The sequence below is a fragment of the Haliaeetus leucocephalus genome, unplaced genomic scaffold (genome assembly GCF_000737465.1).
Source record: "Haliaeetus leucocephalus isolate CR32 unplaced genomic scaffold, Haliaeetus_leucocephalus-4.0 Scaffold173, whole genome shotgun sequence".
NCBI classification, from domain to species: Eukaryota; Metazoa; Chordata; class Aves; order Accipitriformes; family Accipitridae; genus Haliaeetus; species Haliaeetus leucocephalus.
Genome location: NW_010972609.1, coordinates 9,796,005 through 9,822,194, shown reverse-complemented (window position 1 = coordinate 9,822,194; position 26,190 = coordinate 9,796,005). Strand labels below are relative to the sequence as shown.

The 26,190-nt window shown below is 36.2% G+C and overlaps 1 protein-coding gene across 1 annotated transcript in view; it reads right to left on the bottom strand.

The window, feature by feature from the left end:
* Positions 1–25,855, bottom strand: part of MRVI1 (murine retrovirus integration site 1 homolog) — a 66,849-nt gene extending 40,994 nt beyond the window's left edge. The window contains exons 1-4 of the mRNA XM_010563790.1: positions 25,787–25,855; positions 6,127–6,224; positions 2,328–2,381; positions 1,446–1,634 (exon numbers count right to left, since the gene is read on the bottom strand). Coding sequence (XP_010562092.1) covers positions 1,446–1,514 — 69 coding nt within the window. The 5' untranslated portion in view covers positions 1,515–1,634; positions 2,328–2,381; positions 6,127–6,224; positions 25,787–25,855. The remainder of the gene's footprint in view (positions 1–1,445; positions 1,635–2,327; positions 2,382–6,126; positions 6,225–25,786) is intronic.
* Positions 25,856–26,190: the final 335 nt, after the last annotated feature.

Here is a 26,190-nt window from a genome sequence, read left to right as displayed (position 1 = left end):
GCTCATGAGCAGTGTGTTGGTTAAAAACCTTCCACTGTTACTTTGTGCCTAAAAATAACAATTTATCTAAACCGAAGCATTTTGCACAGTTAACTGGTTTACCAACTATCACATTATCATAGTTCATTTAAGACCTACCTTTAAAAGGCCTGTATAATGTATAAAAAATTATTTTTAATAATTTTTTTAGATTAGGTGGTTGTAATTCTTCATTTCTCCCATTTGACAAGCATGCAAGGATTAGATTCACTGATGTCTGGTCTTGTAGCTTTTCAGATTTTTTTCTCTTTGAGTATGTTTTACCCAGCAAGTCTTTTGGAATAAAATACTCTTCACATAGGTGAGTTAAAAATAAAATAAATAAATAAAAATCTTCTTGACCTAATATATGTTCTTAGCTAATAGTCTGATGAACTTGCATCCATCTGGGGTGTTTGTCTTAAGTCAGGAAACTAACAGGCAGCACAATGTGCAATTTAGATGGAATGCATGACATATCAGTGTTGGGCTCACTGCTGACAATATTTTCCAACAACGTTAAAGTAGCGGATGTTTTCACCTAAAGCGTAGAATACAGTGTCCTCAAATCCAATGACAGGGATACATTTTTAACTGAGGATGTGCCAGATTATAAAACCTCTCTTTCTTTACACCAGTTTGCATAAAACAGGATGATCTGGATAACCTGTGATTTTATAATCACAGTAAGGTTCTTTACGCCAGCTAAGCTAACAATTCAAAAAAACCCCCACTTTATTAGAACATAAAATTACTTTTTATCAGTGGTATAAAATATTCAAAAGGGAGAAGTATCATCTTTCATTGATTTTTTTTTAATTTATCTGCAAATAAAACATGTAAAAACATGTAGATGCCACAAATTTGAGTAGCAAAATGATGAATATGTCTGGGGAGCACCCACCCGCCCTCTGTACAGTTCCAGTATATGTTCAGCTACTGCTGTGGCAAATAAAGCACTGAGAAAGACTACAAACCAAAAAGCAGATTTCCATGTTTCACACATACTTGAATAGCATAGCACCTTCTGTATCTGTAATGGCAACACTAGATGTTTCAAGACTACCGTGAAGTACAAGCCTAAGTTCTTTTCTCAGAGGTTAAAGTTTTCTGTAATAACATCACAAAGGACATTTTTGGACAGCTTTGATATAAATGTTTTCGAACAGACAGACATATAAGCCTCCAGATCAAATTGACAAACAAGTGCATGAGCAACTTCAGTTCTCATTCCTTAGTCTATAAAATATTTGAAGAATTCTAAGAACGTCAACTGAAAGATCATTCATGACTTCATCAATTAATCAAAACACACTAATACATAGCAATGATTTTATTTTATTTTATAAACTCCTAAATATACACAAACAGGTTTCTGCCTCAGGTTTCCAACAAGTGTCAGAGAACACCTTTGTAAGAGTGCTTACTTTGGCTGGAGGAGAACTGTTGTGTTGTGCCTCTTTTGATTGTCCCTTGTCTTCGGGTAAGGTTGGCATGGTGGACAGTGTGAAGCACGTGGAACTGCAATGTGGGCTAACAGGACCATGCACTGCTGAGAATATCTGTTTCAAGTTAGCCTGAAGGCATAAGCGCTGAGAGGCCTTGTGATCTGCAGGCTGTGTTAGATGCCAAAAATACAAATCAAATCCATTTAAAACTCTATGCTCTAACACTTTACAATAACAAACAGTATTAAGGTTTAAAATTAAAAATGCTATCTTGTGTTTTATTAACTTAAGCTTTCAAGGTCAAGTATAACTTAGTAAATGCATTAAATATGGACATCCTTCTATTCTTGCTGCTATTTCCATCTCTTCCCTCTGTTTTAGCAATTTTTTTTCATTACTATGACTGTTTTGGCTGTGACCAAACTACTGTCTCTAAAAATCCTCTACGAAGGAAACAGCATCCTGGATATCTGTAATATGCCTTTTAGTAACAAAGTCCTAATGCTACAGAGTGTGATCTCAGATCTCAAAGAAAGGAGTAAAACTGTAAACCCAGATGGTGGCACTCTTCCTTTGAGCAACAGCAAGCCCTAAGCGCATTGCACAAAGACTTGGTGTACATCTGCACAAGACAACACTGTGCAAGACACTTCCAAAGCAAAATAGCAGTAATGCCAAACGGAAAAAAAAAATAATAAAAAAAATCACCACCTATTAGGTGAGAAAATTCCTGTTATTAGTATCAACGGGAGCTACTGCTTTCACAAGGGTATTATTAGCATTAGTCTGAAGATGACAAATGTTATGTACTAATCCTTATAGCTACAGTGTATGTATTACAAGACTTACTATGACACCTACCGGATAGTTAAGGAACAGTCCTCATAAATAAATCATTCAACTCCTTGGTGGTGCCTACAGATGACAGACAATGCAGTTATCAGAGAAAATCTGGCACACAGTTTCTCTCTGGACTAGTAAGAGCTAACTATATTCCCTTTACAGTTAAGTCACACCTGTGTCCAGAATGGAGCTACACACTCCAACAGTAATATAACAACTTCAGTAGTGTGCCAAACAGATAAATATACCCAACAAACATAGGTTCAACCTCCAAAACATGTTATCTTCTCCCAAACCTGAATTACTAATCTCATCTCAATTCTTTTACTCTTCTGGAAATCAAGATACATGGAACAAAGGGGTTGAGATGGGCAGATGATTTGAAGTTCAAGGCACTTAGCAGCATTGTAAGATTAACCTTCTACAGTTTTCCCTTCCATTTCAGGGAAGGGCCAAGAAACATATTTAGGAACATGTTGGTTTATGGAGGCTTACAGTTAAAATTGTCAAAATACTTGTGTTGATTTGAAAAAAAAAAAAAAAAAAAAAAGGCTAAACCATTCACAGGAAATACTGAAGCAGCCTCAGCAGTGACAAGTTCCTCACCTCAGCTTTCACAGGAAAAATTCTGTGTTGTAAAACCTACCGAATGTGTGAAAACTTTGGACTACAGAAGCAGCTAAGACCCATACTTTTTATTAGATTTATTTCACATTATATTGGAAACTTAATTTTGTCTTTTACTAGAGGAATACAAAGCCATCTCACATAAATTTAATGCAGAACGAATACATTGTAAAAATGATCTTTACATAAGTATTAGTGTGTTCAGAAAAAATAATTATTTCACAGAAGTTCTTTGAAAAGTTCTGTAGAAAAGATGCAGCATATATGACATCATTATGAAGACCAAGATAAAGACTTTTTTTGAACAGTCAGCATACATTTTTTTCAGAGCATTATATGCTGTAGGAACAGTGTGTTTCAAGCTTTTTGTAGACATTTTGAACCTGTTACAGGTGAATTTCTAGCTCTCCTGCAGTAAGTGGAAGCTCATGTTTGTATCATGATTTTACCCACCTCTGACTTCAAATAAGAGTAGAGGAAGCTCTCTATGAATAAAAAGAAGATTTTAAAATGTTTATTAAGGCAAAATATCTTGAAAATCCCTAACATGATGGAAAACAGACATTTATGATTACATATATTTTGATAAACCCACAGAGATTAGGCAGACAGCAGTAGCATTAAATATCTGTGTGTTTCAACAGTTAAGTATTTTTGTATCCAACAACAGTCACCAACTTAACAACACATGAAGATGAGATAGAAGCAAGGTAACTACAAAAAAGTGACATGGACTTGCTTTTCATCTCTGTAATGAAATCCTGGCATCCTACACAACTTCTGAGTTTGCAAGAACTCAAATTCAAACAAAAAGAAAAAAGAGAAGATATAAATTTGACTTTATCTAATCCCTCTTAGTTTTTGTTTTAAGAATTTACAATGGTTCTGATAGGCTCAACTCAACAGAATGCTGGGCCTGAAAAATCAGGAACATTTCAAGTCATGACCAAAGTGTATTTGCAGTCCTACATGGAGTTGTATAAGCTATTGTATCAAAGTGGTTTATTTGCGGTCTTAGCTGAGTTCCTAGTACATACTAAACTTAAAAAAGTAATGCAAGTCATATTGAAACAAGAAAGAGCTATTAAGCACATCAAGTTTCAGTTCATTTTTCAGATTTAAAAAGCAAAAAAACTTTAAAAGAAAAAAAAATCAGCAGGCTTGTCTAAGAATAGAAAGGGACAAATCCCGAGCTGTGTTGTCTTAGAGATGCAGCACAGAAAGTACAGCCAAGGGAGAACGGAGGGTAGAATGATGAATTTACGCTACCTTAACAACCCCCAGATTTGGAGTGGACTGAGTTCAGTCCATCTCTGACACAATTAGAACCTTACTCTGACTTCCTTACAGAGTTATCTTGCAAATAGGAAAAAGCTCCAAATCTTTGTGGTGCTGATCAGTAGGAAAATTTCTTCTTCTGACTTTCCATTTTTTCCTAACAGCTCTCCAGAAAGCCCCAGTGCTGAGAACTGTGTTGGAGCTGTGAAAGCTTGCAATTAATTATTCATATTCTGAGGCTTGTAAAACAAATGCAGTCTTTGCACACCTTGACAGCTCTGCTGTAGTTCTCTAAGGTACTGAAGTAAGGGCTACTACTTACTGGTATTTCAACAAAATATATAGGGACATAGTTCAATTAATAAGCTATATGATTTAGAACTCCTGAATGATTATTTTTTCAATCTAAAAGCCTATTTTTAACCTGTGCAGTGTTCTTAAAATCAGTAGTCCAGATCCTTTAAAGACTTTATCATGCTTAACCAGCACAAATACCACATCTTATAAATGCAAATGGATATAACCAAAGGAGCCATCTTCTTGCTCCATGCTATGCAAGGAGTTCAGCCTCCTGAAATAGTAGGAAAGGTAAAGGTTTAGAAATGATGGAACCTTAAGATACTATTGAATAAATGTTCTTCTTCCATCACTGCTGAAGTGACCTTATACCTATTTGACTGGGCAATGAAAATACCCCCAGTAAATGTCAGTGAGAGTCAAAACATATAGAAAAAGGGGACTTCATGAGAACACTCTAACAATAATTAGAGGAGCTTATCTGCATCTCAAATGTAGGAAGAAAAGAAAGAAACGTCCTTGGAAAATTTATTTCCCTGGAAGGTACATTTTTTGTTCTTCAGCAGAGCATTAGGGAGGAGTACAGCTTTGGAACCTACAAAAATTCGCACCCCAATCTACAAAAACAGCTTATAGTCTCACTGAACCCTGAGCCAAAGTGCAGGGAGCATGACTATCCTGCTTTTAAGCCTGGCTCATCTGCCAGCTCAACAGCCTTTGGAATCATGCTGCCATTAGCTTTGCCAGCTTTATCTTCTTTCCACAAGCATAAACATGTTTCAGCCAAAGAAGGAAACGATATGTTAACAATACATGCAATACAGTGAGATACTAACTGAAACAACTGTAATTATTGTCCCTGAAGATATTGAAAGGATAGATAAAAAATACATCTGCACTTTAAAAACAGTCAAGGTGCATAAGCACATGTTAGCACCCTATTCACTAAGACAATTTCAAGATTCCATTATTTCTTTTGTTAGGCATTGATCAAACTCTGTCTGGCCTACCTCTATCCTACCAAAGGATGTCATGAGATTATTGTAGTGTAGAGTAAATGACCCCCCCAAGATTCCAGTCTTTTAGAAATTGCAAGAGCTTCAAAATTACCTTTTAAAATTAAATACTTGTAGAGATTAACACATATGTCACAAGCGGAGTGGATGTGGGAGAAGATCCACAATCAGTCTGCATGAGCCTTTTGCACCTACAAAATGAGTTTAAAAAACCCCACAAATTACCTATCCTATTCACCAGATTCTGCTTATTCCCACACTAAGAAGAGACAATGTAAAGAAAAAAAGTAAGAACAAGAAAGAAGAGAGGATGGAGTGCTTTTTAACATTTTGGTCTGTTACTGTAAACTTACTGCTTAAAATAGTTAGGAAAAAAATGATCCCCTGAGCTCAAATTTGTAGTCAGATATAGATCAGTGAATGCAGAGAGCTTTCTTTTACCACTGTGTAGACTTAGAGTACAATCTCCAGGAAATGGTGATCTGGGAGCTCTATTCCATAAAAGGGAAAAGTATTTAGAGGCCCTTGGCTTTCAGTGCGTTCTCTCTGCAACTCATTTTACCATAGCAGAGAAAGCTAAGTATAATCAGTTAACTTACCCTCTCTGAGTCACGGCTGAGTACTGTGTTAGTGAAGGCTTAGATAAAGGTGCTTTACTCCATCTCCACTGAGAGCTTGGCAGTTGACCTCAAATGCTCTGTCACGTCACAACAAGGATATATAAAAAAAAGCAGAAATAAACAGTTAGGAAAGAAAGCATTTTAGTAATATTTCTTGACCTCATACTGCCTGCAGTCAAGTCAAGCAACTCTCATTTGTCAACAATGGGAGTTGCATACTCATGAACACAGCTGAACTGCACAATTCTGAGCTGCTTTTTGTAACTTTTTTCTTTGTTGTCCTGCAAAGTGGTCGTAAAACATTACCATATTAGAAAGGTATCTTTTTGCACTCCTTTTGTATAGCTGTAAAAGCATATGGAATTCATGTAGCATTTTGAATTAGGTTTTGCAGCTTTTAAGTACTTAAAAACACTAAACTAATTTCATTCAAACCAAGCATGAGCAAAACAGGGTGTTTTTCTTATGTTTGTACCACAGAATAAGTTTTCAAACACAAAGCATGGTTATAGTATTTAAGATACACAAAGTTTGTTGGCATACATTAGCTATCTCATGAAATTTTTAAAAAACAACAACACAACAAAAAACACCAAACAAAATCTATAAAACCAGATCCAGAATATCTTAATAGAAAACCTTTAATATTTTGCAGTAGGACTTCAAAATTTTTGTATAATAGAAAAATTCACTTGAAAAGAAAAAAACTAAACCTGCAACTAAAGCTGACTCATTTACATTCTTACCCTATGTGACAAGAGATACTATGTGGAAATTGGAAGACTCTTTATTGTCTGCAAGGCAGAAGAAAATTGACTGTTTCCTACTGCATTTAATTTTTATGACAAGAGAGTGGTTTCTCATATTAAATACTTAAGTTTGCAAGATATTAAGATACTGCTTCAGTCAGTTTACCAAAACATATAGTCACAGCCCCAGGACTAATAGAAGGCATCTCTGTGATAACCGTGATGATCTGAGTTCTACTCACATTAATACCCATACAACTGTACAAGGTAAAATCTGGAAGACAAAGTGGTGTTTCTGTTTATAAGATACAGAACACACCACCACTGGGGCATGCAAAGTGTATGCAACTTCAATACATGAATTCAAAGCATCTGTTTTCATTCTGAGAAGTATTGAGATTAATTTCCGAGCATTGATACTAATTCCTGAGAGACTTAATAATTCTTGAAAATCAGAGCACTTTCAGGTTGCAACCTCAGAGACAAGGGATAAATGTGAATAATTCTGTCACAAAAATATTTTAAAGGAAGAAACTAACTGTCCTGGTTTCGACCGGGATAGAGTTAATTTTCTTCCTAGTAACTGGTACGGTGTGTTTTGGATTTAGTGTGAGAATAATGTTGATAACACACTGATGTTTTAGTTGTTGCTAGGTAGCGCTTATCATAAGTTAAGGATTTTTCAGTTTCCCATGCTCTGCCAGCAAGCAGGTGTACAAGAAGCTGGGAGGGAGCATAGCTGGGACGGCTGACCCGAACTAGCCAAAGGGATATCCCATACCATAGAATGTCATGCTCAGTATGTAAACTGGGGGAGTTGGCCCGGAGGGGCGGATCACTGCTTGGGCATCGGTCAGCGGGTGGTGAGCGATTGCACTGTGCATCAGTTGTCTTTTCTTGGGTTCTATTTCTCTCTCTTTTTGCTATATTCCTTTTCATTACTATTATTACTATTATTATAATATTTTATTTTAGTTATTAAACCATCCTTATCTCAAACCATGAGTTTTACTTTTTTACCCCGATTCTCCTCCCCACCCCACTGCGAGTGGGGAGGAGTGAGCAAGTGGCTGCGTAGTGCTTAGTTGCTGGCTGGGGGTAAACCATGACACTAACAAAAGCATAACAAGAATACAGCAAATGTCCCCCAGCTTCTAAAAAACTTCTCTCTCTCAAACTCAGTGGGCACAATCGTCTTCAGGACTACAAGCTACCCATATAGGACTCGCTTTACAGAGTAGCATGACAGGAAAGAATCTCCTTTTCTGCTTCCTGTTTTCCTCATAGCTCAGCAATACATAAAACTTGATGGTTTTCAATACTCTGCTTGAATGAGAGAAAGGAAAAGTTACATCAGGCAGAAGTAAAGTGTTCTTTTGATGCATGTCCAGCCTGATCTGATTGTGACCACTCAGGAGAATAATGGCTAGTTATGACACTCTGCTAAGACTGAAAAACAAAAACTTTGGGGGTGAGAGGTGATGCTGGTCCATTATCAACAAGACCAACTCCTACAACAAGGCATTTGGTTTGGTTATGTATCTAAAATTTTATATTAGATTTTAAAGAAATCTGATAACTAACTCCCACAGAGTTTAATGGATAATGTTTTCTGGGAGTTATGTACTTAACTCCAATAGGATCCATTCTGGTCCCAACTTTAGGATTTTCACTGATACATTAAGGGAAAAATCAATTAGACCCAATTTCACCCACAGACAATTATTTTTAACATAGTTAAATGGAAGTTTAAGGCTTACTAAAACATTGCAACTGTATCTGAAAATAGTGGGCTTTGCTGTGAAATACTATCAGCCATCTTCATTTGTTTCAGTGATAGTTACAATTTTTGTTTTGTTAGCAGTCAGTGTTTAGGTTTACTTCTCTTACAGCAAAGCAAATAGAGGAGTGGCTTACAATCTTTTTTTGCAAGAATTCTAGGCTGACTTTTATGCTGCAGACAATCAGCAAATAAATGAAGAATGTACATATTTTAGAAACACTGAGGAGCAGTATTTTATAACTTTTTAGACTACTAGACCCAGATTGAAAAAAAAAAAAAGTTTTTTCTTTTAAGGTAAGTGTTTTTTTTAAGGTAAGTGTATTTTAGGCAGCCTGGAAGTTTCCTGATTCCACTTTTTTTAGGGGCAATTGGGAGTTAATATTGCATGAATCAAACTTTTATAAATTACTCTGTTTTGGATGCAAAGTCTTTGTTTTCAGGTTTTGTTTTTATTTAGCACTAAAAAGAATTTAAGGAAATGAGGTTATAAGTAGCATTACCTCCCCATGAACACAAATTATTTTAAGAACTGTAATACAAGTTCGCAATGGTGAACAACGGTTCATTTGTAGTTTTTCTTCATTCTGGGCTTTTCTTTGAATGAATTGGCTTAAGAAAAAACTGCAGTAACGTTATTTTATCTGGTTAAGTATGTGCCTATGATACTGGACCCAGCTCTAAAATAGAAAGGACAGCCAAAGGCAGTTATGGGAAAGGATATATTTGCGAGGTTTTTAGAGCAGAAGCTTCTCCCCAGTCATGCCACTGCAAGAACCTGGCACTCCCCACATCCCATGCTGGAGACAACAGTACAGCTGCAGCAGGAGAACCAAAGGGAGGTGGCACTTCCTCAGGGATTCCAGACCTGAAAGCTTTTACTCATCCGGTCTCCCTAATTCAAAGCCTTGCATCCAGCATTAGCTACAGTTACATTAACTTAACGGCAGCTGTTTCCAGGGTCCTTTTTAAGACATACTCTCCAGAGAACAAAACTGATATGGCCAAGGACTCTGTGACAAAAGAGAAAACAATACATGTATCTCTCTCTCCTTTCCTTTCCTTTTTTTTTAGCTATCTACACTGTCTGTTTTGTTCTTTATTGCTCTCCAAGTACTCATGCATATTTCTTAGCCAAAAGCAAGGAAGCTTCTTCAGAAACGAGAAGAAACTGAAGTGAATGTGAAGCCGTATGTTCAATCTTTCAAAACATAATAGTGAAAGCCACCTAGATATTTCACTGAACTTACTAAAGGTTTATGCTCAAATCCTTAGAGAAAGCTCTCCAAAAGTGAACGAGTTAGAGATTTAAAATTTTAATTATGGTAGATCCTTTACCTCACAGGAAATTGCCTTTCAAAGCCGCATAACAAAACTTTGCTACACATGAAAAACAAAGCATACAAGCATGCCACATGCCAGACTAGGTCATGAAATAGTCATAACTGCCTAACAGATCTTACCATCCAGAAGTTTTTCGATACGCCTCCTGCATTTTAAATTTCAACTAATCATTCCTAAACAAATTTGCTTTTATAATTTCAACAATTCTTTCCCTTGTTTTGTGTAAAAAACCCCAACAAAACCACACACAAAAAACCCCACAAACAATTCCTCCAATGCAAAAAAACCCCACCACTCTACAAGTCATAGATAGCTGTTTCCATAAGTACTGTTAACTTGCAAATAAAAATTTTACCTCATCCTACTTCTTACTGACCTCATTTTTTTTCTGTCAGTGGGCTTTCAGCTAGAATCACAAGAACAAGAAAACAAGCAGCAGAGCCTAGCCAGATGGCCTCTAGGAAAGCAGCTGGGCTGAACTTTGGGGTACTTTAAAATATATATATATTCGGTGAAAAAGATAGTACATGTGATATTAAGAAAAAATTAGGCCCTGATTTATTCAATATTGTGCACAAGTTAAAGAACTCAGCCTGCAGTAGCAAGTCTGATGATCAGAAGACTGTCAGATCTCAAGGCAGAGTTGATATGTTTCTTAACTTGCAGATTATTTTTGATAGACTTTAAGGAAATGCAGTTTAAAGGAAGAACGTGAATGTGTGGAGTGGGTGGATATTTGGCATGGAGAATAAGGATTTTTAAGCATAAGGAACAGCATATAAGAAAGTGTGAAGATAAGAGTGGGAGAATGGTACATTAAGTGTCATTCAGGAGGGTAGTTCAAAAGGAATCTAGAACCAGGAAGTATCTGGAAAAAAAACTATTGTCTTACAACATAAAGGCAGTGACCTTAAAATAGGAGAAAATCCAAAAAAGTTGAAAATTATATGCAAGTAAAAAATGCTGCTCTCTTCCTCCTCCTAAACAACTTATTATTTGAAAGCAACATACAAATTTGTTTAGGAGGCAGCATCAGTCTTTGTTCCGTGGTCCTGAAAGATCCCTCTGATGCAGGACCTCTGCATTGATAGATCACCCAACAGAAATTGCTAATAATAGTATTAAGAATACCAGGATATAACATTACCACCAAACATGCTTTTGCCTAAATGAGCATCATGTACTCAGTAACACAGAGTCATTTGGGTTTCTTTTTCTTCTACTCCTTCTCACAGATTTGGAGAAACCTAGGTATGTTTCCACTGTCTGGACTGCATGTATTATACATCACATTCTAGTTATACATTTATTTTTGTCTATGATGTAGGCAGAGTTGGGAGCTTGAGACGATATTTTCTCAAATTGCCACTTGACTATATTCTTAGTTAATGTGAAAAGAGAACAAATTTGCTTGTAGGAAAGGGAGACAGATAAGATCAGGGGGAAAAAAAAAATGTGTCCTTCAGTGCAGATTCATTCTTGTTTAAGAAAAACCTTAAGGTCATTACATGAAGTAATATTTTCAAATGCACTTTTTACATATAAACATTTGATAAACTCTTCTGTTTTCCAGGACAGTTGGGTATGAACTTTGTATAATTTGGGAAAAAAAGACTACCAAAGGCCTAACTTAAAAACATAAATAAGCTGAAGGCAATTAGGGCAGAACACTATTGCTTAGTGACCCAGAAGTCTTGTTGCTAGTCAAGCAAAAAATTTTCCAAATGAAGAAATTAAACAAAATTCTTTCTTTCCCAATTACAAAGGGTAATCCCAGAGGGCACACTCTGTTGAACAAACCAACAATAAATAGCTTTCTTTGGGATCCTAAAATGTAATTGTGGTCTTTCAAGCAGGGAGATTATACTCAGCTCTCCATCTTCCATAGATAAATGACAAAGCAGCAAAACAAGTATTTTACTGTCATTTTATGCTTCCTGGACAAAATCAGATTCACATTTGGTTACTTTAGTGACACAGGCACACATTTTTGTTTGCACTGGAAAAAATCAACACATGCAAAAGAGCCTGCATGTGCCTCAATTCCTTTTTGTGAGAAAAGAATTATGAATCCAGTTCCACTGAGTTTTTTTTAAATGGTGCTCTCCACCAGGAAAGGAGTAACTATAGTATCAACTTATTCAAATAGTCAGCCACTGTGTGGACTTTGACTGCTGACTGCTTATTTGACTACAGTTAACTTACATATTTTACTGTATGATGACCAGACTGGAGGATCAATTGCCAGAATCAAGGAATTCTTCAGGTTGAGGCAGTCATTTGGACCAACATCCCCCTTGAAGTAGGGTCAGCACTGAAGCAACTAGACTAAGCTGCTTTGGACTTTTTCCAGGTGGAACTTGAAAACTTCCAAGGACAGAAATTGCAGAATTTCTCACAGATCTGATCCAGTGTTTAATTACCCCCACAGTAATTTCCCCCACCCTTACATCCAGTCAGAATGTCCCATGTACTTTATGATCATTGTCTCTCATTCTCCTGCCAGGCACCTCTATAAAGTGCTGAGTCCATCTTTTTAGTAACATCTTCTTAAGTATTGCAAGACTGCAACTAGTTTCTTCTCCAGGCTAAGCAGTACCAGTTTCTTCCCTCAGCATCCCTTCATGGGATGTGTGCCTCCTGACTACCATAGTGGCTCACCCTGGATTTGCTCAAGTTTATCAACAACCTGGGGACCCAAACCCAGACGTGATAAGACACATCTGATGAGAATGTATTCCTACTCATCCTCCACACCTAATAAATGGATAAATAAATAGACGCTCAAGGAACTTCACTTGTAATGCCAAGTGACATGTAATGCCAGTAGTATGAACTAACTACATTATTTGAATCTAATTATTCAGCTGCTTTTTCTACTGATCTGGTAGTTTACTCATCTAGACTGTAATGCCCTAACCTGGATACACGGATGCTGTATAATTAGATCACAAGAATTGTTGCTTTTGCTAGAAACGGTCCAATTTTATCCCTACATTACACATTGATTCTGCAGGCCTAGCTGTCTGTGAAGAAGCAAAAAACAACATATATACCTCTTTCCTCCTGCTAGCATACGATATAGAACTGTGAATAAGCAATAACGTTTTGTAATGCCATCTTTTAGGCTCTTTTGCTGGAAACAGAAACAACTTGAAAGCCAGCAGCTACACTAACTTCCCTTATCAATATCTAGCTTCAGAAATGAGTCATAATAATAAAAAGATTAATCATACAAAGGATGACTGTTCATTTCAGTATTATCCAATGGGGGGCGTGTGTCTCAGTGACTCATTGAGGTGTGATGTCAATGCAGAATCAGGACCAAAAGCCCTGTTCTTGCTCAAAAGATGCATTAAAGCAATACAAGATTTTGCAAGCACACTTTACAGAAGGTCTTTTGTCTGTATTGCTGAATCATCTACTGTTTTCTGTGGGCTGTGTTATTCCTTGCTACCGAAAGTATGCTTCTGGGACCATATTAAAAATATGCTGAAGTGTACCTTTCAGATGTAGTCATACAGTTATTATTTTCACACTATGAAGTTCTTGCAGTAAGCATTCCCTGATTTGTTTTTAATTTAAATTTAATGTTTAAAAGGCGTGATGGGAAGAGGCAATGTATTTACTGGACAGTTCAACTTATGTACTATACAAAATTAGACTTTCAGTAGTTTGGAGGAAGCTTTTTTTTTTTTTGTACTGGGATTTAAAAACAAAGACCCAGAATATCTAGAGACAGAAAGACAACTATGTTACTGCTGAATTTAGCAAAGAAATTCAATGTGCATTTTACGGGCCAAGTAATTGGATTGGATGACTCTCCAATAAGGTACATATATTAGCTGAAACAGCAACAAATTCCTCAGAGTTGTGTTTCCTCTTCTGCTAATTGTGCTAATTGAGACAGTTATGACATGACTGTTCTTATACATTATACAATAAAATATTAATTTGCATTTGTTAGAAGAGTATTTCATAATGCAGCCACAGCACTGATTCAATCCTCATAAATAACATTTGGTGAGCTTTGTGAGAGGAACCCTTTTGCAAGCAGCCCACATTATGGCTTTCTATACTTTGTTCGGATTTCCAATCTGAATCGGTGCATGTTCCAGACTCTCAGTGCAAACAAGTCTTTGAAATAAAAAGACTGAGGGCAGCTGAATTCTGACTGAAACTTCTAATAGAGCAGCGCATCATATTACCATTACAGCTAATTAACTACACGGACACTTCAACTGATTACTTAACAGTAAGGTTCTGCCTACTGTCCCTAGTTTGAAAATATCAGCATCCCAGAGGGAGACTTAATCTCAGGTAGTACGTACAAGCCTCTCTCAACCAACCTCTGGCTGTGTCTCCAACCTGAGGCATTAAACGTCATGATTCTCTCCTGCTCTTAGATGCCATACTCCACTACTTGGCCTGAACTATATGTGGCCCAATCAAGGAACAGAAAGTCTGTCAGAAGGAGACCTCCCCATGGCTGCAGTCTAGCACCCACAGCCAAAATTACAGGAGAAATAATTTGCTTTTGTTTTATCCTTATTTGACATGCAGATGAAGTAGCTTCAGGAAAAATAAACTTGAGCTCTTTATTTTAATGTGGGGAAAAGGGAGAACACATACTGCTTTATCACTTTAGAAGGAAGACATTTGCTGACTTGCAGAAAGGATGGTCAGAAAATGAAAGCAAACAGTTGTTTGTGAGAAAAGAAAAGCAAATTCCCATTTCCTGTGTTCTCAAAGCTCTGCCCTTAGGCTTCATCGGAATCCAAAATGAGGGATGAGAGATTATTGCTAGTACAAAAAAAAGAGGATATTCCAGAGCTGCCTTTCCACTATACCTATCACACAAAGTCTTCACCTACAGAATCTCAGGACTGGGAAAACATGGTAATGCAAAAGTGACAATTCAACATTTTCTTTTGCAGGTGTCCTTAAAAGTGAAGAGCTCTCTTTGATCATCCACTCCACTAGCAGCTCAATCATTCCATACTGCTTGACCTTCAAGATATTAACACTAAGGACCCAAAGAAGAATTTAACCATCTACTGCTGGTTTCCTCACTTTGAGGAAACACAGCTGTATACTGAACATGGACAACATTGAAATCAGCAGTTTTAAACGTGCAACATCAAAGCTAAGCTCCTACGCCCAGATAAAGGTGAATGAAATATATAATTCTTCTTACTTTTAAATCCTTCTCAGCAGGATTTATGGGTATTCATTTGGAAGAAAATGAGGCCCGCTTTGGTTACTGGCTAAAGTTCTAGATTCAGGAGCTTTACAATTTGCACTCTAATTTGGAAACTATCATCATTGGCTTGCATCTGCTAGAAAGCATGGCAAGAAAAATGACAACTTTTCATTTTCTTTAGAAAGCTACCAAATACAAAACTCTAAGTCTTTAAGAACAGATGGTCTGCTAGCCTTATTTTTGCCATTTTCATAGAATCACAGAATGGTTTGGGTTGGAAGGGACCACAAAGATCACCTAGTTCCAATCCCCCTGCCATGGGCAGGGACATCTTCCACTAAGTTGCTCAAAGCCCCATCCAGCCTGGCCTTGAACACTTCCAGGGATAGGGCATCCACAACCTCTGAGGGGAACCTGTTCCAGTGCCCCACCACCCTCACAGTCAAGAACTTCCTTACACCTAATCTAAATCTGCCCTCTTTCAGTTTAAAGCCATTACCCCTTGTCCTATCACTACATGCCCTTATAAAAAGTCCCTCTCCAGCTTTCCAATAGGCCCCCTTTAGGTACTGGAAGGCTGCAGTAAGGTCTCCCTGGAGCCTTCTCTTCTCCAGGCTGAACAACCCCAACTCTCTCAGCCTGTCTTCATAGGAGAGGTGCTTCAGTCCCCTGATCATCTTTGGGACCCTCGTCTTGACTCACTCGAGCAGGTCCATGTCCTTCTTATACTGGGGCCCCTAGAGCTGAACACAGTACTGCAGGTGGGGTAGCACAAGAGTGGAGTAAAGGGGGAGAATCACCTCCCTCAACCTGCTGGTCATGTTTCCTTTGATGCAGCCCAGAACATGGTTGGCTTCCTGGGCGGCAAACACACATTGCCAGGTCACGTTGAGCTTCTCGTCAACCAACACCCCCAAGTCCTTCTTGCTGGGCTGCACTCGATCCACTCATTGCCCAGCCTGTATTTGTGCCTGGGATTGCCCCAACCCATTTGCAGGACTAATTTTCAACAACTGTTCTCCAAAACCGGAACTAGGAAAGTTAATAATAAAGATCAAAGCTGTCAGAACAAGAAAGGAATTTTTATTGATTGACTGGCATGTACTGTACCAAAAGCCACACTTTTCTGTGTAATTAGACAGTTCAGAACAAAGCTCTGAGGCAAACAATAACTCTGCTCTTCTGGAATAGCACAAGCCAAATGTAGCAAAACATTCCTCATGTCCAATTTGTCAACATCTTTCCCTGATAAAATTATTTAGCCAACACCATTTCATCACTGATTATATCCAGGAGTTGATCCAAAAACAATGTACCAGCTTTATCCATAATCTCATCTCAGCAACAGCTAAAAAACCCCACACTCATTTATTATGGTTTTATCAGTGTTGTGCATAGGAAGCCCCTAGCAAAGAGGTGAGCTTAAACCAAAGAATTACTTCTGCAGGGAAAGAAAATTATAGACTTTGGGGTTTACATTTTACATGCTAGGTTTTAAAATTTTGGCCTCAAAACCCAAAATGAAAATGGGGGAGGTGAGAAGGGGGTAAAAGGAGCAAAGTTACTCATAGAAGAGACTTTTAAAAAGAGACACAGAACATATCATGGGTCAAGATTTGCAATAGAAATGTAAGATCCACTCCAATTATTCTCTGTGTCTCTTTCAGACTGCACCATCTCTATAGTAAGAGCAAGTGAATAAGGCACATACTTGCCTTTCAGTCATCTCAGTTTATAACCAGCAGTTTAGCTCAAGCTGCTAATGACGGAGGTTGTATGATGTGTCCTGTTCCATTGTAGCTGCTAAAAGTTTGATAACTTCTGGCAGAGGAGCAAGGTGACAATGAGGGGTAGGAAGAGCAGCATTTACATCTTGATACTGAGCTAAATCTACCAGAACTCGTCTCTCTTAGCCCTGTTTCATAGCACTTTATCAGCTATGCTAGAATTCAATATTGCTATTGTTGTTACTTCCTTAAGAAATTGTGATGTGTATCTAATTATGCTCATTTTATAACTTTATATATAATGGTATTCTGTATTTGCCTACTTATAAACAATTTGTATACAATAAGTATATAGTCTGTATACATTAAGATTTATTGTCTTAACATTTTTTATTTTTTCCTTATATTGAATAAACTAAAAGTTATATTAAAGTAATGGAATGTGGCTACTTTAAATTTAAAACAGTTGTAAAAAGTTATGGAAAGAAAAAGATTCAATGATTCTAATATGTTATGAAATAAAAAATAAAAGACCAGGGAAAATATTTAGAAAATGTGTCTTAAAAGAAGGTATACCAAGTCATTGTAATTTTAACAATACCATAGAACTACACAGGTAAGATTAATCTAAAATAGAAGAAATGCTGAAATACCAATGATTCAAAAGTTTTATTATTAATCAAAGTTTTGGGGTTTTAGAATGCCTCTGAAGAACATTCTGGCAAATGCTGAGACAAAAAGCTGCACATTAACTACCTGAGGTAATGCAGGGTGAGTAAAAAAAAACTTAAAGAGACTGAGATAAAGGCAAAAAGCAATGAATGATGCTCACTCTTTCCGAACATCTCCTTCAATATTTTCATGTTGACCTTGAAGTGCTTTGCTATTCTGCCAAAACACAACAAATCTCTTGTTTGAGGACTGATTGCTTTATAATTTTATTATCACTTAATGTTTTCATCCTAGTTCCTAACTTTAAGATAACTGTCCTACATAAGAAATTAATGTAATATTTTATTACTGAATAGATGCAGATATGAGAATGATAAATTAACACAGGGCTATACAGCATTCCAAACTTTGCTATTTCATTAAATTTCTTTACAGAAGTCAACAAGCATTTTAATACAGACAATATGTATTTTCAAAGAGAGGTTTTGACAAAGTTCTCTACCAAACATCTTAAGGAAACTCTGCTCTCACAGCACAAGAAGGAAAGACCTCTTGTAATTTAAGGAAGAAAATAAAGAGTAGGTGTTACAGGACTGCTTTTCTGCTACAGAGATTACACTCCCACAGGGACTGTGGTGTTCAACACAGTTATGAAGAATCTGGAAAAGAGGGTGTGTATAGCTGATTAAAGGTGAGATGGGGTAATCAGATCTAAAGCCAGCCAAGGCTGTTTATGGGATATTGAGAATGTGAATGATAAAATGGCAGGTGAAATACACTGCTGAAAAATGCAGATCAATGCACATGGGGAAAAATAACTGTAAAATATACTTAGCTAAATCAGAGCCCATCATTATGTTTTACCAGTCAGGAAAGACATCTGATTCATTTTGGATAGTTCTCCGAATACAGCATTCAGCAGCAGCCCAAAAGGCAAAAATGTTAAGAATTAGTAGGAAAGAATTGAGAACAACATAGATTATGAGCATATTATGCCCAAATCTTCAAAACAGTTCTAGTCACATCTCAAAAAGAAAAAAAAGTAACATCAATACAAAGGGTACATAGAAGAAAGAATGGTCAGAAATTGCAAATGGTTTTCACACAAAAAGACTAGAGCACTTCAACTTGAAAAAGGGACACTTCTGGATAGAAACAGGTTAGCAATTTTAAAAAATCATGATCAGACTGGAGAAGGTGGCCTATTAATTATCTGCTCACAATTCCTCACAGTACACAACGATGAGGACAACTGCCAAAAGCAGTTATTAGGCAATAGATTAAGTACAAAAGAAGCTCCTTCACAACAGTATATAATTAAATAATTGAATTTGTTATCACAGGAAGTTGTAAAAGAATTGGAGCATTTGAGTGAGTTCAAAATGGGATTAGATGCATTCAGAGGAGAGGTACAGTGGTAGTTACACAGCCTCTGGATCTGGAAAGCCCTAACCTGCAGATGGTTGAAAAAAGTGAGGGTTAAAAAATGTTCCTGCTTTTGGCATAATGTAAACATGATCCTCATGTGGGATTAGGTGAATGGTTTGCATGATCTGGATATGCAGTTCTAATGTTCACCGGTGGAAGCAGGTTCAACTTCTGAAAGAAACTGATTTTGAGAAAGTGAACAAAGGAAAATTGCCTTTATGCCCATTATGAGTAATTAGCAATACTGAAGGAAGGGATGGATAGAACAACAGAGAGATGAAAGTAATGGGAGAAAAAATACTTTTTCTTTTTCCTTACATTTTTCTAGTCAATACAAGACAGTACATGTTAAGACCACAGCCAGGACTAAGATCCTGCTGCCATAGAATGGTACTGTGCTGGAGTCCTAAGTAGCCTTCTTGAAGAAGTAAACATATCTCAGTCTGAAGAATGCCTGGCATCTCCCTGCTTTGTCACATTTCAGATTCTTGCATATAAACAAACTTCAGACATTTTTAAGAGGCTATTTGGATGGCAGGCCACTGAAAGTATTTTCAGTTCTTTAAGATTCATCATACAAGAAGTACAGGATTTCACAGGAGAAAAGACAGTGAGCTAGCACTTTTCAAACTTTGCGGTCTTACACATACATACACACATTTGCTCGCACACACACTAAATGACATTCCCAATTTTCTAGCTGTATGAAGTAAATTCCATTTGACTGCAATACTATTTAATAGAAGACACAGGTGCAAATCGGTATCACAGGTGCAAACCAGTATAGAATCTTCTTCCCCAGCAGATCAAGAAACTGAGACTAGCATGATCATTTACACACCTCTCAATTACAAAGGATTATTGCCATTCTCCACCTTTTTTCCTTCTTATTATCTTAGCCTATCAGTTTCTTCCTTTGCCAACCCCTTACCTATCACATACATTCTGTTGCACAGTGCTGCCTACACTCCTGCTCCCAATGCCTCACGTGTGGCTGAGTCAGAAAAAACATGAAAATAATCTCTTCTCAAATCAGCAGTACAAGCTGGGGGAATGTTTTAAGACACTCTTTCAACTCCCACTGTTTTTCTCCCACAGAATCTATACTAGTAGAGTGCAAAGGAATAAATCAAACTTCCTGAGATAGAGGCTGGAAGTATCTCTTCTCTTTCTCTAATTAATATTTCTTTCTAGTTCAGCCAGTATAAAAGTCAGGTCTCAGTAGGCAAGGAAACATTAAAAAAAAAAAAAATTGGTCTCAGATACGATGGATGGCCTTCCCCCCTCAGATATTCAAATTTAAAAAAAAAAAAATTAGAAATACTATATATCAGCCACATGATTTTAGAGCTCTAGAAGTTATTTCACACTGTAAGTAATATTTCCCTTGTATACCTAGTAAGCTGAATCTATAAGAGAAATTCCACAATTAGATTGCTTTAACAACAAAGAGATAATATGTAACATTATAACTTTTCACTAGCTATTGCTAGATTCTACATCATAGGCTAACTGTACATAGACAGCTAACAGTCCCTGCGTAAGATCAAAGCAGACAAACTGAATTCTTGTCTACCAAACTTTGTAAGCAACCTACTTTCTTTTCCAGTAATAAAAAGCACAATCAAAGCTTCTACTCATTAAAGTAAGGCTTTGAAGTGACAGACTGTACATTTTGTTTGCCTCTAAACTTCCAAGTTTCCCTTGTGCTGGAATGCTGCAACACTAAGTTAAATATTATGCCTTTAACCTTAGGGGGCCACATCTTATCCTCCTGTTGTAAGGCCTGCAGGACAGGACTAAGCAAGGAAAGCTTACTAACATCAAATCCTGGGAGTACAGACAAGCAAAGGAACATGATACCAAGCAGGGAATGACTCATTTTTGAAGAGATATTATGCTTCATTCACAGTCTCTGAATACATATTACATGATTACCTTCACCCAGAAGACAGTTACTCAGAAAGTAGCAAGCATCTGTCTTTTGGGGTGGTGGATGGGGAATGTCTCAATATAAACACAATAACTGTATGTTAAGGAACTTAAAGCAATTCATAATTTCTAAAATAAAAAAGCCAAAATTCTTACCCACTGACATCACAATAGCTTTGCTTGACTACTCAGGATATGACCCATGTCATTTTGGAGAAAATGTCATCTCTTGATAACAGACTAGTAAGGAGCTGCAATACTGCCTCCTTTTCAACCTAATAATTTTACATGAAACATCATGTTTTCTAGAAAATTATGTAATTTTCCATGCTTTTACCATATACTTGGGTTCTATTGTCTAGTATGTCCCTTGTTATCTTGCAGACCATCTTCTTCAGCTACATAGCACAGTGCATACTGGTAGCCACACCTGAAACAGCTCATGAAACTAAGTAAAGCTTTATTTTGAGAAAGTAACCAAACAAATCTTTTTAATCCTGGTGATAAAGGTTTTAAAATTTATCATGGAAGAGGAGCGAGAAAGTGGAATAACAGTTAGTATTCATGCAGAATTGGTTTGGACAGGAATACGCTCTTCCAGTTCACTGCCTCTTCAACTGAGGTAGGTCAAACGCAGGTTGAATTATACCTTTGTGGCACTCAAAGTATAAATTTCTCAGCAGCTACAATCTGTCCCACAAAACTGTAGCACTCCTAACATAATACTGATAAATGAGCTAAGACTGGGTTTGTTTACCTTTTTTGCACATGCATTCTCAAAACAGAAATTACAAGTTAACGTCTGAGGACAGAGAATAGCTTTATGTCACTAATACATTAAAAAAATATTTGCTTCCAATAGAGTTTTACCATATTTCCTCTTCTTGGCTATAAAGAGAAATTGTCTTAAGAACAATTCCATTTAATTACACTACAAAATATTTTTTTATACATCATTAAAGCAACAGATTTATTGTAAGGGAAACATACGTAATTTCAGTCTACCTTGTGTGATTGCTTTCATAGTCAGTTTTACAGGTATGCCTTTTCTTATTTAAAAGATTTTATTCCAGTTCTTTTCTTTGGCCCAGGGAGTAACTGTTATGAAATGTTAGTCATCATCTTTATCACATATGTACTCCAAGTTCAAAGCTTCTGTGATACAAACATAACGCTTTAGTATCAAGCATATAAAAAGGTATATTTTCTTCCAATTAGAAGTCATTGGGATTGAGAACTTTAGATAAACAAAATATATCCACACACATTTGCTACAAAGTAGGAGCAAAATATAATCTGTTTGTTCTATCACTACAATGACAATTTCTTCAAGGAAAAAGAAGAGGGGTTTGTAACTTTTTTTTGCTTTCGCACATAAAAAAAGCATTAGAGAACTTTTAAAAAGAAACAGTTTTTCCAACATACGAAAGTCAAATTCTCGTCTCAGTATCCCTCTTCCCCATTAAGCTCTCATGTTTGCAGTTTTGCCTTAGAAATTGTGTTTTGGTAACGATTATGAGACTTTCTCCAGTTTACTTGTATCTCTTTATTAATTCAGTTAAACTGTAGTGAACACTAGCTTTACATTAGTCCTATTATAGTTATTAGGGTTGATATAAAGAAAGCAAAACTTGATAAGCTAAGGAAGTGTTTAGGGTTGTTTTTTTTTTTTTCCTTACAGAAAACACAGATATTTGCTTTTACTTGTCAATTGAAAATGCTGTTTTCATTCAAAGATTCACCAGTTTGGATATGGCTGGATACAGTTGCAAAATACTGATCTAAGATTTCTTTCAAATGTTTCTACCAAATCCAGTAACACCAAATTTGATGTTCTCTGCGGGGGAAGGAGCAAGAGAAGAAAAGAAGCATAGACTTATTCCATTCTGTACATCATCTTCAATAAAAGAGCTATTTTAATACCACATGCCTTCAACAGACTGAGAGGCATGAGAATATGTATAAAGGGGACCTTTCAGGGAGATTCACTTTAGCCTAAGGCCATTTGTCTCCCTAAGTTTTCTGTTTGTTGGTTTGGTTTGGTTTTTTGTTTGTTTTTAAGTCAACTTAAGTTCCTGCCCTAAAATGAGGAACTTAATTTAGGCTCTCTGAGTTGCACTCTGGAGGAACCTCTCTCTTCTCAGCTGACTCTAAGAGAAGCCCAGGGAGACAAACTTCATTAGGCTAAAATTAACCTTTTTTATGTTATATAGAAATTTCTGAAGTGATTTACTTCAGATTACCTTCCAAATAGATTGCTCAGGACAAGGGAAGGAATAGTGGGCTAAAGAGAGATAGGTTCTACCCTTTTAATTTTTAATTTTATTGGCTGAGAAATTAATTTCTTAAGAATTAAAATCTTCTCTTTATTAGTCTTCTCTTCTATCCAAATCCAAGGCTGCAGTCATTAGGAATTGATCTTCCCAGTAGTTTTCCCTCACAAATTTAAAGAAATGAGAAAGCTAGAACTAGAGTTACTAGGTTTTCTATAAACACTTAATGTATGTTCCATTAATTTTTTTCACATCCTTCCTTTATTTCTTACTTATAATACGTAACAACTGACTATGAACAAGTAACACTTGCCAAACTAGCTTAACAAACAAGATAGATAATGTATCTATGAAAAAAAAAATTTAAATCTATCTAAAGATAAATTAATACCAATGTTACTTTGATCTGTGTAAATAAGATGATGTCAAACTGTGTTGAGCGTGTTTCTAAGGCATGTAAAGATTTTTTTCCAACACAAACTTTTTTGTTGTTAATGTTTCTTAGTTAGAACAATGTTTATTTTAATTTCCATGGCGCTTAATGGCAACCCACAAATTCATTTCTAAGTGTTCCCTCCAAATGTTTTGTTTTTAACCCTCTTGGAGAAAAAAAAAAATATTTTTACAGAGCGAAGAGGATAAAGTTACTAACTGAACATGCCATTTTTGTGTTTTTGTTAATGAAAATATTTAAATTTAAAGTCAGAGCCAGCTTTTTTTTTTTTTTTTTCCAAAATTGTCATTATCCAGTTAAGTCAGAAATGATTTTCTTAAGAAACAACAGAATCTAGAAGATAAACAAATGGGCAACTACAATACTTTCCATAACAAATCATTTGACAGCCTAAGTGAATGGTACCACACTGTTCTATCACACACATGAAAAAAACCCACTTCAATTCTAAATGCACATTAAGCACACTTTTGAACTAAGTTGAAGCAAAAAGCAAACTTCAATCACATAGCTTGTTTTATTACAACCAATACCCTAACTGAACATTGTAGTACAGAGCTTCATGAATATTCAATAACAGAGTAACCACTTACACAATATTAGTGGTTTTGGTATTTAAAATTACAGTTTCTTCTTCAATTTTTGCAGCAGAGTGGAATAATAGAATTTTATTTAGTTTACTCATCAGGCTCATACTCTGTCTTCATTTGTATTTCTGCAACTATACCAAGCCAAAAATCAGGCATTAGTAAGTCACATAACTTTTCTAGTCAATTTATTCAGCAAAGACATGCAGAAATTATTTGTTCAATTGACTTTCACAAAGCTACACAGTTGTAACCCTTGCTATGATGGGTTAATATTCCTTAGGGAGTATACTGAAAACATGCTGAATATCCTTTACATTGGTACATTACTCAATATTTATAACTGAGAGGAACGTTGAAAATTCACCAGTTTAAATCATTATTTCATAGCACAAATGCAGCAGAAAATACTAGAATTGTGTGTTTAAGAAAGCAAGGGATGCAACAGTTCAGTTCTGAACTATTCAAGAGATCTGGTTCTTCACTGTATATTTTCACTATATAACAATACATCTTTCACTATATTCTGCAAATATTTTGGGAAAGTTGAGTTTTGGGGGGGGTTGTTTTTCAAAAGATCTACTTAAGAACCTCAGGGCATTCAAAATACTAGCAACATAATTATTCAGCTTTTTCAAATAAACACTTGCTAATATAGGTAAGATTTACCACTGTGAAGAAGAAATGATCATTCCCCAACGCACTTAAGTGAAACCGGTCACTGTATCTTACTTCTTCACCTAGACTGTTTATCAGAGGTTGGTATTGTGTAATACTGCTTCAGGATGCATCCTAATTATTAAATTCACTATAGTAGAACTCATCATGTTACCTAACAGTAGCTGTCTGGTCTTCTGCACTTCTGCACTAAATCTCACTTTTGTCACATACCCAAACCATATTGCACTTCCAGTTAGCAAGAATGCACAGTAACATACTGAGTTTTATGATGTAACTTCCATCCCTGAACACCCATCTAGGCAGAACATTGAACTCAGTGGGAATTATGTTTGATAGTTACAGACAAAAATATAGCTTTTGGATATTAGACAATCCAACACTTATTTTTATCTTTTAGTTCATTAACTTCAGTTTCTGATCTGGACTGCAAAGGATTAATTTTTTCACAGACAGTAAGCTATCACTGTTGTCTTCAATAGAAGAGTGTACGAACACAGAAATTGGTGTTATATAAATGTTGTCTTGGTATCCCATATCTTCTCATCTACAACTTTTATACTATTTTTTATGAACAATTTAATTAAAATTAGTTTAAAAACTAGCAAATAGTGAATATACACATTAATCAACAAAAAAACCCCTGAAATATTTAAAAAATGTCAGAATAAAAAGTAGCAGACCTACATAACTCTTACATGCACAAGACTCCTATTAACTTCACTGAATGAGACCCACAAATGAGAAATTAGTCCAACTGTTTCAAATAACAGAAGTAAAATCTAAAATGCAACCAGAAAGCCAGATATTACCTATCAGAGGAATTTAAGGTCTGCAACTGTCATGGTCAGCATAATGCCCTGTAGCACAGGTGAAGAAAGAATAGTGAAAATTCAGCAGGCTAATGGTTGGAATGCTGTAGGCATGAGCTTTCTGTTTTAAACAAAAAAAGAAACAAATTTAATGTTATCTAGACAGAAAAGGGGTTTTTCTGTTTGTTTAAGCAAAACAAACAACTCCTTCCAAACAGATGATCAAGCTAAGAAAGAAAACAGGATGTTACCACAGGTTAATTTCTTTCAAATAATCACAGAATAACTAAGCAGTGGCTAACAGAAATAACGTATGTAGTCAGTTTGATTAAGAACAATTGAGATCTTATTCTGCCATTTTTTACTGAAGTTAACTTCAACAAAAAGGGTCTCTAGAAATTTCT